At 39.8% G+C, this 12,384-nt stretch overlaps 1 protein-coding gene across 1 annotated transcript in view; it reads left to right on the plus strand.

Moving 5' to 3' along the window:
* KIF26A (kinesin family member 26A) overlaps positions 1-12,384 on the plus strand; it is a 99,815-nt gene that overhangs the window by 58,790 nt on the left and 28,641 nt on the right. Inside the window, exon 5 of the mRNA XM_032691870.1 lies at positions 10,811-10,994. Coding sequence (XP_032547761.1) covers positions 10,811-10,994 — 184 coding nt within the window. The remainder of the gene's footprint in view (positions 1-10,810; positions 10,995-12,384) is intronic.

A 12,384-nucleotide genomic window follows, 5' to 3' on the forward strand; every position in this document is an offset into this window, starting at 1 on the left:
TCAGGGACATGTTTGGAAGGAGAAGCCTCACTTGGATAGCATAGGCTGTAGGACTTGTGGCTGAACAGGTTGGGCAGGAGATGGCAGAGTGAAAAAAGGAGGGAACCTGCTGCCAAACAGATTGGCCGGAAATATGAAAAGGAGGAAACAGTGAAAGATGGGAAAAATGGATCTAATAATGTGGGAACCTCATGATTAGGTCAGGATTTTGGAGAGGATGTTCTAGGTCTTTATTCCGAGTTCATAGCAAAAGCAGAATTGGGGCACAACAAAGCATTTGCAGTGTTTCCTGTGAATACCCTAAAGATCTTTAGCATGTGAAGCCACCTCTAAGGAGGACAGATTTTTGTCAGCTCTGAGTGCCTTGATGGATGATAATACAAGAGGTTCTGGAGCACCAGAGGCAGCCCCTCCAGATGTGATGACTTTTTGAGCTACTGTCGTGGTTCAGTACAGATGGCGGTTGCAGTGGTTGGGTCTTGGATTAGCTCTATATGCTGAGATGTCCTTGATGCCCATGAGGAAGAGCAAAGAAGAATAATTTAAAACAGATGTGTCCACAAGTATACCAGAGGGGAGACTTCAGAGCTACCCAAGTTTGAATTTATTTGTGCCTGTAAATGGTGGCCAGTGGATTTTAAACTAGGGAAAAGTCTGCATGACTCCAGTCAAATACTTCAGTTATTTCTTCTTACTTTGTCCTCTCTTGGATCTTCTGCTTGCCTGGATTTAATATTTTCTCTTTTAATTTTAGGATTTTTTTTTATATGATCCTTTCTATATTTTCTCCTCCCTCCCTAGCTGAACACACTCGGTCATTCTGTTTTCCTGACTGTATGGAATCTCGCTGTTGTCTGGCTACCAGAGTCTCTCTTTCCGTTTGGCTTTTTCCCTTCTTTCTGCCCTTCCTAGCTTGTCAAGAGGAGTACTTCTCCTGCCTCCTCCTCACCCCAGCCTTCCCAGTCTGCCTGCTTTTTTGGTTCCTGGACTCCTGAACACCAGCGCTTGCTCTGACTCCGTTATTTGGGGCTCCTCAGCTTGGCAGCAGTGGCAGCTGCACTGGTGGTTTTGCTGCAGTGGGAATGGAGCATTCCATAGGTAAAATAATAATGGTTACTTTCCTGTGGGGATGTACTTTGACAGTTTGCACCTGTTTTATAACTTTATTAGTGACTTTCAGACTCTTCCAGTAACATATTTAACTATTTTAATATGTTGTTAAGACAGACAGACTTAGCAGGTGAAATAGTTAAACCAGACTGATAGTTAATTGAGAATTTAGGTCTCATGGTTAACTTGCAGTCAATCTAACAATAAGTTTATGATGTGCACGATGTGGTTTGCAGGGCAGATGGACTTTGAAGTGACACTTTCTCTATTCTGAGCAACATTGCTTTGCTTTCTTGCGCTTGTGGCAAAATAAGACATCCCACATTATCATTTATAACAAAAATGAAATGTCAAGCCAAAATAATGCACTAGCACTATAGCTGCAGTGCTTGATCAACTGCAGGATTACTCTGAAAATACTTTTAAATTCTCTATGAAATATCATTGCATTTTGGCATTCTAAAATTTCCTTCATCTTTCCTGCTGGAGGATGGAAGATGTTTCTTTTGGCAGGACATTTCAAACAGCTTAGGCAGTAGCTTGCTTAACATCAGTATAGTGCTGCTCTTGGGGTTGCTTTCTGCTTTGCTGGGCTTTTTGTGTCCACAGTGGTGGAGCTCACTTACTAAGAAGCACTGCCCTATAGAGTTTTTACTAGGAGGAAATGACTCAGTGGAAGTTAATCAGCATAAAATGAATCTAATCTAAATGTTATTAGTGAAGCTTGTTGGAGTTCAGGGCAAGCTTCAGAATATCTTTTGATACTGTGTCTCAGCAGGTCTTCAGGAGTCACTAATTTCTACTGAAGTTTGAAGTTATCACCTTTGGGTCAGAAATAGTCAAATCTCTCCATCCTCAGTGAAGGAAGAACATGCATCTCAAATTTTCCTGTTAAGTGCTATTTTAAATGGTGCTGTAATTTCAGCCCATTATACCTCTGAGAAATATCGCTTCAGAACTGATGTCAGTTAAATAAATCATAGAAACCCTGGTTTTAGAAGCCCATGTGCCCCTCTTCTGTTTAAAAATAGTCATTGTGTGGGCACGTGACTCCTATACTTAAGTGATTTCCCCTGCATCATTTAGTGCTGTCGGTGACCATTTAACTCACTAAAAGTACGAATAAGTAAATGCCCCCCTGAGAAGTTATTTGCTTGGCAGTATAGGTGTCAAGACTTTGACTAAGCATCTGAAATAAAACCCAGCTGAAGTGGGAATGGATCCTCTGTGGATTTTTCTAGATGTGCAATAAAATATGGAACTGAGGGAGCTGAAATTGATGAGAAAGGTTTGCCTGTGGGCATGGTGTGTTGGGGCAAAGGAAGGTAACCTGAAAATGTAACTCACCCCACAGCTTTTAAGGTAAAGGAGGCATTACAGTCACAGATGCTCACTTGTATTCAGACTGGTATATGCAATCAGGAATGTGAAAATAGTGAATTTTCCCCCCTTTTAGTCCTCCTCTTTCCTGTCAGATACTTGTCTGAATATAGTGCTTCAGATGAACCCTTGTTAGTGATGTCATGTATTTTCTCTCTCATCTTTTCCACTTACAAGTGCATCTATTTCTTCTCTGGAGCAGCCTGAATGAGTAGAATGCTTTTGCTTTTCATAGCAGATTGTTTTTGATGAATAGCATGGAGTGTAATATCTTTTGTAACAAAAAAAAATTATTGGCTTCTTTCTGTGCACCAGGAGCTGATACTACAGAGCAAAATTTTAAGTGATCTATGTAAGTGATTACTTTAATAATGAAAGGCTAGTTAACACCATTGCTTAAATTTCATTACTTTGTAGCTTTAAAAATGTCTTTATTACTTTTTCTTGACAGAATACAAATGAGGCTAGAATTCTGTTTTGCTCAACCTGACTCTTTCATGAGTCTGTGTCTTGCTGGCAAATAAGTCCAATGTTTTTTGCCTAAGGAGTGTGCTTAGATTGATGTGGTTCTGCCTGCTTTAGCTCAGTTAGGTCATGAAACAGAGCTGGGAAATACTGCTGGCGTTCAGGTAGCTGTATTTTCACTACATAGCTATGCAGTGTGTAGCCTGGGAACTGACATATTTCTATATTAGGTGTTGACAGTCTTGCTTACTTAAAGATTAACCTACACAGGTTTTCAGCAGTTTGTCATATGGTACAATTGTAAACAGTGAGTGTGGAAGTGCAGCAATATGTTCGTCTGCTCTTGCTTTGTTTAACATCATTAGTGAACAGAGCTGGAAATGGTGTGTGGCAGGCTGCGGTGACTAGCTGTTATTCTGGTGAGTGTATGTGTATATATATAAAAGTCAATTCCTGAATGCTGGTCCTGGCTGCTGAAGCAATGTTCTTTGGCCAGAAAAGCATCTTAAATCTACAGTCTGAAGAGAATAAGGAGCTGACGTCACCCGTGACAATTTTGTAGCAGCAACCTCAGAAGCCGCTGGTTTCGGAGAGCAGAAAAAATGGCTGGAGTGTAACTATCAGTGCTTGTGAGGATCTGCCCTTTGGTGTTTCTCAAACCTGGGGAAAAATTACAGAGAAGCATAGTGAAAACTCCTCCTTGAATTCCTGTATGAATATTACTTGAATGCTTGAAGATGGGCTTGATTGGTTGCTTCTGCTAAATTAATAATGTGTAGCTGAGAGGAGGGATCACTCTTGGTTCTGTATGGCGTGAAGAAGCTCTTCTGATTTTAGGGTACCCAACTGGTTTGTTTTAACTTGTCATCTTCTAGAGGTCTCTTTGAGATTATCCCAAAGTGGCTTTGTCTGGCCTTTCTGTATGGTGCCTGAATTTAGGTGACGCTTGATTATTTCTCACTGATGTGCGAAGCCTTGATTCCACACTTTATGAAGCTGTGAATAGAGTACGGGGAGAACAACAAGGATAGTCAGAAATCAAGGAAACCTGACCTGTGAGGAAAGGTTGGAAGGATTAGAACTTTTCAATTTGTAAAAGAAAAGACTAGGGTATGGTAGTGGCTTTCATACAGGTAACAGCTTCTGCAGGAGAAGGAAATAAGCTTCTCTGCAGGTCTGCTGGTGAGGTGGGGGGAAGATAAAGAATGAGAGACATGAGATGTGAATTTTCTAAGAGTAAGACTGTTAAAAACTGGAATTGATTGCCTCAGGAGGCTGTGGACTTCCTTTCACTGGAGGTTTCTAAGAATAAGTTGGAGAAATATATATTGGATGGTATTAGGTAAAGTTCATCCTACCCTTTAGCATTGGGAAAGTGTAGATAACCTCTTAAAATCTCTTCTGGACTCATCTTCTTTCAGCTGTGAGAAGACGCTTTTCCTAATAAATAGCTGATTTTTATTTCTGCCTTGTTGATTTTAATAAGAGACAGTAGGAGGAAAAGTAAGAGGTCAAAGTGAAATTCAAGCCCAGATTAAAAGCTTATGCTATATCAAGAGGCAAAGCATGAACCTAGTCTTGTATTGGAGATACTTTCTTTTATAATGCTGGCGTTATCCCCACAACATTAAATGTGGTTTGACATTTTGGAATGTTTCAGAATAAAGTTTCTATTGAAACTTTATTACCATCACCCATTATAAAAGTGCCATTGTTTGAGGCTGTGCATTGTGATCCAGATGAACTGATTATTTATTGAGGAAGTTGAACCACGGAAATAAGGAACATTAATTGTTTGTTCTTCCTGGCAGTGCTTCTCAGCAACATTGCTGGGACAGCTAAGCAAACAAAGGTTTGGTGCTGCACTTGTGTAGTGGTACTAAGTGGGGAAAGCCTTTATATCCTCCTGGAGCTATATATGCATCCCAGGAAACCTCTAAGCCGGTTCTAGAGGGAAGAAGAGACCACAACCTCAAAGTTTTATGTGTATTTTAGAAGTGGTTTCTTGAGCAAAATTTACTGTAGAAATACAGATGGTGCCTATCCTTTCCAAACCTTCATGACAGATTCCGACATTCCCAGTTTTCTCTTTAAATATGTCTTTTTCTAAATCACATTTTATTTTCCGCATTCCATGCTGTTAGTGGAAACTGATTTTTAATTTTGCTTGGGGTTTTGGATAGCAACTGCACTTTTTCATTGTGCTACCTTTTTTAGTTTTAGAACCACAAATCAAACAGTAATAGGGATAAGAAAAATAATAATGCCTACCAAGTGTATTCTGTGAGTTGCGGAAGGCTTGGGACAGAGTGCTGGAGGGTGTATTGTAGGACATCCGTCTATTTATTATCTGTATTGATGAGTAATTAAGGAAACAATAACTGGAACTGCAGATATGATGATAGGCTGTGACTTTCCCACTGCTTCCTTTAGGGCTGGTTTGCAGTGGGAAAAGCTTGGGATATTGGTTATGGGAGGTGATTGATGCCTTGTTGGAACTGGGAAAGTTCGGGAAAGCTTTGCTTTAAAGTAGACTGATTCTCAGTGTAAACCTGCATCTACAATCTTGCAAACTTTGTAGAGGGTTCAGAATCAGGATAAAAGTCACTTCCATGATGTCTGTCAAGGTCAAACTAAAAGTCTTGAGTAAGCATTCTCTTGAGTAAACTCTGAATGTCAGGCTATTTAAGGCCTGGACTGTACACTTTGGCCTTGACTCTTTCAGTGTAGCCCTTAAGCATTCTCACAATATGAATAATGATTGTGATCTCTGAAAGATAAGGCTGGCTAATAACACTAAAACTGTTAATATGTAATGAGTCATGCTGAAATGAACGCGCAGAAGTTTTCTTTTATTTTTCTTGTCTGTGGATTTTAGTAATGGGAAGCAGGACTCCCAGTTCTCTTTCTGTCTTGTGGCAGTTTGTCCATAAACCCACGGTGTCAATTAAGTCCTCTGCATTTATCTCACTTGACCCATTTCTAGTATGCATCCCAGAACATATTTCACATCCCTCTTCCTTCTGAAGCTTAATAAATTCCACAAAGTGTTAAGCAAAAATTTTGTAATTTTGCATAGTTATAAAAGTTTCAAATCTAGTTTTCTTTTTTTTTTTTTTGTGGAGAAATTATGCCCAGAAGGAATGCTTAAGGGATTTAAACTGTGCTGTTTACTTTCACAGCTATAATGTGCAGAACGTGTGCAGTGAGTGTAAGCTAGAAGCAGCTTGCTGTACATCAGACTATCTGAAATGTCATGTTAACTACACAGGCAGAATTTAAAATGAAAAATAGTATGGTTCTTTCAATGAGCAGGCTTTGTAGAGGCTGTTGTTGCACAGTCTTGTTCCCTAGATGCTAAGCATTATGTAATTGATCTGGCCATAGTTTTCCTCACTGGTCTCATCCATGCATGGCAGAAAACCTAGTAATCTGTAAATTGTGTGGGGTAAGGAGACTGTCCCTTGTCATTTGATATTTGAGTGCCCCTGCATGGGCCATATATTAGTTTTATTTTCTACTGTGACACGTAGCTATGAGGAAAGAACTCTCCAGAGCGTCTTAAAAGACATCTTCTATTAAAGAGGGAAAGAGTTAAGCAAAATGCAGACAGTAGATCTCACAGCTGGAGGTAAAAGTAATATACATGGATGTCTCTCATGCTTTAATTGGAAGAGAAGCTTAGGAGTATGGAGGTTAGTTTCCCTTGCAAGAGTGTTTTGTAGAAGAGTGCTTGTGAAGGCTGAATGGGGAAAGCAAAGCTGGGTGGGAAGTATATAACTGTGACAAAGCTGTGTCAAAATGCTTGGCAAATGCCTGGAGAAACAGATGACTGTAATGCTTAAGTTTTACATAGTATTCCCTACAGGTCTTAATTTTTCCTGTGAGGAAACAGAAGTTGATGTTGAAGAAGGTCAGACAGCCCACTGTAGTGCTGAAGACGTATGTGAGGGCTTTCTGCGCAAGATTAAATTTGAGAAAAAGAAGCAAATCAGGCAATAGGCATGGCACCCAATTAGGCTCCTACAGAAAGTGATCTGGTACGAGCCCGAATTCTGTCTGTCTGGTGCTAGGCAAAAAGGGCCCAGTTTAGGAGAGCCTTGCCTGCCCTGTCTCCATGGAACAAATTCCTCCTGAGAAAAGGAATGCTGGAGAAAAGACACAACTGGAAACTTAGGCATAGATTCAGTAATAGGTTGTTGGATAAGGACTGCAGAAAACCCAGCACTCTGGAGTGTTTCAGGATTGGTTTCATGTAAATACATTCTCTAATGAATTTTTCTGGAGTAAGGAGGTTTGTGGAGTTGGATTTTGTTTTAATTTATTTGGTCCCCTGTCCAGACCAGATTGGCCTATTTTTTGGCCTAATGAGTACTTGGCTGCGATGCCACCAAGCATATTGTTGGTTCTGCAAGAAGTTCATAAGGATTGATGAGTCCTTATGCTGTGCTCTTTACCTGGGCAAGTTCAGGAGCCCAAGCAAAGCATATGAAGGATGCTGCCCAATTGGCTTTTTGTTAAAGAACTGACTGTGATTTTATGGGGGCTGAGGATGACAATTACTTGAATTCATATTCAGGGTGCATGGCTTGATAGTGATGTTTTATCTAAATCAGCCTGTTCTTTCCATTAGATCCTTAACCTTTCCCAAAACAACAAATAAAACCAAACCCCACAAGGTGTTTGATACTGCTGGTACAAGATATCTGTGATGTTCCAGCTCCAGAAACAACCTTGTTTTAATGTCAGGCAAAGTCATTCTTGCATTCAGACACAAAGGGGTCGTAATTAAGCTTTGTGCTCTGTTACCTGACAAGAGATGATTTTTAAGTGTGACCAACATACATCATTATTAGTGCTATTGGCCTGTTGCCCATCAAAGCACTGATTATTTTCTACAACAGCTACTCCAGTTCCTCTCCTTTCAGTTTCCTGTTATCTCACATGGACATCAGCAGTCCCTTTGCCAAATTTCTTTGTAAAACTGTGGCACTCCAGACTCATAGGAAGAGGATTTATCAGCACTACAGCAGTTAATTGCTTTAGCTAGCAAATGGCATTGTCCTTTGAACAGTGGAGATGCAGAAAGGTAGTGCATATTGTCAAAAGCAAACCACTTTGAAAGTTGTTCTGTCTTGGTGTGGAAGTTCAGAGAACTAGTAGTGGATTCAGTATCTTAGGTCTGCTTATCAAAATGTCCCAGAAATGTGCTACTGAAGTATTTTGAGAGATTCTGTACTTCTAAAAAGTGGAATTTCTCTTGATTTATTTGTATGCTTTGCTTAGCTAGACCTGTTTGGGTGCAGTTACTCCTTGAGTGTTAGTGCTTAGTTGGCTGCTTGAATACACAATTCCTGAGTAAATTTGTCCTTTGTATCTCATTCTCTTTCATGTATGTTTCCCAGAGGAGCTCCTTTAGCCAGATCTGTTGCAGGAGTAATTATTTCATCAGGATTTAATGTATAGCTTGATTGCGCTTTGAAGACGTTCTCTTGAGGAATTTTTATAATTTCAACAAGGGATCATAGCATGTAAACAAGAAAATAAACATTATCTTTCATATTAATCAACAAGATGATTAAATAATAACCACAATTGTTAATTGGTACTTGGAGATAGAGGCTAATGACTGTCTTGAGTTCCACAATGGCAGTACCAACAGGTAGAGGCTCTTTCCTGCACAGTAAAGCTGTATATAATTTAGGAAGCATTACAGTTTTAATGTGCAGCTGCAACCACTGTGAAGTTGTGCAACTGTGTGCCTGGTGTCCTATTTCAGGCATATGTTTTCATACCGAATGAAGTATTAGCAAGGGGATTTGAGATTTAGGCAGTTAAATCAGTTCTCATTGCCACCAACCCGCCAAAGTTCTGTATAAACCCATGCTTCTGGTATTTTGCTTCACTGTGGGATCCAGTTCCTGCTGGTTTCAGGATGCAGTCGGAGTCAAAAGCTGCTTCTTTCCTCAGAGGCAAAATTCCAGTTTGCTCCTCAAAAGACAGTGGCTTCAGGCTCCCTCTGAGTTTGGAACTAGAGCCTCATTTTTTCATCATACGAATCTTCGTCTTTTTCTAAATGGTGCAGTGTTTATAGAGGGAAAAGGGAGCATGTAGGGGGTCTGCAACTGGAAGCTGAAGTAAAAAGGTTTATAACACACAAGTTTGGGAATACAGAACATAGGACTGGGAATTTTGGAGATCTGTATTGAGAGTCCTGCCCTTAGTCCTGACTAGCTGTCTAATGTTGACTCAAATGTGGCATTTTGCTCCTCAGATACAACCAGTTCTTTGTATTGTTACTCATTTGAAGCCAGTAGTGCTGCTAGAAGAAATTGTGCAGCCCTTCTGCTCTTGGTGCTTGGTTTTGCTTCTAACCTACCATAAATATAAGAAGAGTTTTTATCTCTGATCAGCTTACTAAACTGATTTAGCCTGAGACTGACTGACAGCAAGATTCGGGGCAAGGTTAGAGTTCTAGATTTACCCTTAATATGTTATGACAGCAAAGCACTGACTTAGTTTCTCCATGTCTGTTGCTTATAATACTTCACAGATGCTAGTGCCAGTTTGATCTCACTGAAAACTACTTGGAGATCTTGGGCTGAAAGACATGATGAAAATATAAAGTAGTCATTGTATAAAGATACTTTTGGTCATCACATATTTATAAACTAATATGCTCAAAGTGACAAGCTGTTTTGTTGCAAGCATGGACCAGAATAGAGATTTGTCCCCAGAAGACCTATTGGCATCAGTAGCATGGTCTTGAGTTGTCCACAGGTGCTGGCAGTGGAACACTTCGCAATTTTGCAAATTTTGAACATTTTACAGTTGTTCAAAGTAATGTTAAAAATAACATGTTGGATGCTTTTACTATACTTATTTGTGAGTGGACTACTATCTACTGACAGCCTCAGGGTCAGATCACACATGTGTTATTTGGGTGGTAAAGCTCTCCTTGACTTTGAGAGAGCTGAGATTTCACTCTCACTACCACTCCCAGATGCCCAGCATGTGCTTGCTAACACATTTTTATTCTACTTAAATCTGCAGGGTGATTTTTTTTTTTTCCATGTGGGTTTTGATGTAGACTCAAGTTTCTGTTGTTGTTTCTTGCTATATTGTTCAGTGTTGCTGATGGGAAATAACAGAAAAAACTGATTATATTCCTATTTTTATTCACAGGGAAGAATGTTACAATTTTAATTGTATGTTCTAATTTTTCCTCCTTCATCTTTTATGTTTTGAATTTCTACATTTCAAAAGCAGCATCATTATCATTCAGCACATTAAAGCATGTCTTTTTAATAGCTTTCCATTTTAATGTGAAAGAATGGAACTGGGGAGGAAAAACCAATCTGTCTTGAAGGAAATTTTCTGTTATCTAAGGATTTTCTGTGCAGCCAACAGGAGAGGATCTTGAGCTTGGCTGACTTGGAGTGTTATTCTCTGCCTTGAGTAACTTGTAGAGTATAAAGGACCATTTTCATAATGTTATCACCAACAAAGTCCATCTGGTTCTGCCAGTGACAAGGGGATTATTTCAGCTTTTTATTATGTCAGTGAGATGTTGGCTTTTTAGAATTCAGATGTTAGCTGTTGGGGGAAGGAAGGGAAAGTTAGATAATAATTGAAACTCTGTTGGTGGAGAAGTTAACTGAATATTTTGCCAGTAATTTTCTACCCATATTTCCTTCTATTGGCATCCTGATGGTTTATCCTTATGAAATCAGATTAGAATGCAATGACTTGATTTGTTAAGCAGGCAGTGATGACAATGAGCATCTGTTTGTCTGGTCCAGATTCCCATTAACACCTAGTAACATTGTCCTTTCTTGCTATTACTTTTATACAGAGCAGCACAGAAGCTTAACCTGTCTTCGAAGAGAAAGAAATACCATCCGCCCCTGCCACACACACACGACTTCTCTATTTATGCTACTAACTTTAGTGGCATCCTGCAGCTCTGTCCTCCCCCAGCACCACCATGCCTTCTGAGAGCTGTGTCCAAAATCAAGGACAACCCTGGCATTGGAAAGGTAACTTTGGATTTCAATTTTTTAAAACAGCTTTCTAGACAAATTTTAATGGGGCTGGAAGCTTTCAGCCTAGAACAGAGCTGGGTAGGCTCAAGGAAAGGGTCTTGGGATAGAGAGATAGCCACATCTTTTTGAATGTTCCTGTTATCTCCTGTTGACTTTGTGAAGAGTTGGCAGGCTCAGGGCAGATTCAGTGCTGGAGTGCAGGCTTCCTTGAAGCCAGTTAACATCACTGACAACAGTATTGGCAAAGGTTGTTTTGCCCTTCCTTCTGTTAAAGTAAGAGACAAAATTTCCTTTGATGTTATTGGTCCTAAACAAATGCACACACAGGCTTTGCCTGTGGAAGAAATAGTCTCTGCATTGCCAGCAAGGCTCAGCCACTGGTGCTGGTGCCGTCTGTCTGCTGAGATTAAGGAGATACATTGAGGGGGCTTTGTTTCCCTCTGCTTTGCATGTCATTGTAAAGCAAGAGTAGGAAAAATGGAGTAGCAGGAGAGAAATATACGTTTTGCCAGCTTAGGAAATGAGGCACCTTTTGAAATGGAAAAATTTGTGCTAGTTTTATCTAAAATTAATTAAAATAGAAGCCAATTACATAGAGCTTTATTCATATTTATAACTGTTTAATCACTCACACAGCAGAGTCTGAACACTTATTTACATAGGCTACAAGAGATTAGCGTTTGAAGATAAAATTGAAGTATGTAATGTGCACAGGAGAACTAAAATATGCACCTAGAGTAACTATACAAATCAGCATTAACAGAAAGAGATTGTCAGCCTAAATACCTAGAGCTGACACTAGCTCACAGTGAATATTCTGTATTTCCTAACTCAGTGAATTTGTGCTAAATGGAAAACAAAGCAATAGTTTGGGCTATTTTAAGCAGGTGGAAACTCACAGACAAAAATGTGGTTTCTTCTCCTTTTTTTCCAGTGTCTTAGAAAAGAGGAGAAAGTATTCAATGGTGAAATACAGAAAACCTGACACAGTAATTTAGAGGTTCCCAGGTGGATGAGGTTTTGCTAAGGAATACCCTTTCTATGTGTGTGTTTTTAACAGATCCGTTTGTTGTGCCTGCCTTTTTTCTGAGACTTAGTACTTGTCCATGGCACAATAACAGGGAGCATGGCATTTCTGAGGCACGTTCCCTTAGGAAGACCTTTAAGTGTGATTGTATATCCTTGTGCCTACGGCTCAATAAAACTGTCTTTGTACCTCATTGCACCTGTGTGCCTCCAGCTATGTTTAGCCAAGAAACTTCAGCCTTTGTACTATGCTTTGAGGGTGGCTGGTGGAGCTTCCCAGCAAGACCTGTACTTTATGGAAAGCTCTGGTTTATCTGGTGTCTTAAACAAGATTCAAAAGTCTAATATAGATCAAGTG

Source organism: Chiroxiphia lanceolata, chromosome 6, assembly GCF_009829145.1.
Source record: "Chiroxiphia lanceolata isolate bChiLan1 chromosome 6, bChiLan1.pri, whole genome shotgun sequence".
In the NCBI taxonomy this organism is placed as follows: Eukaryota; Metazoa; Chordata; class Aves; order Passeriformes; family Pipridae; genus Chiroxiphia; species Chiroxiphia lanceolata.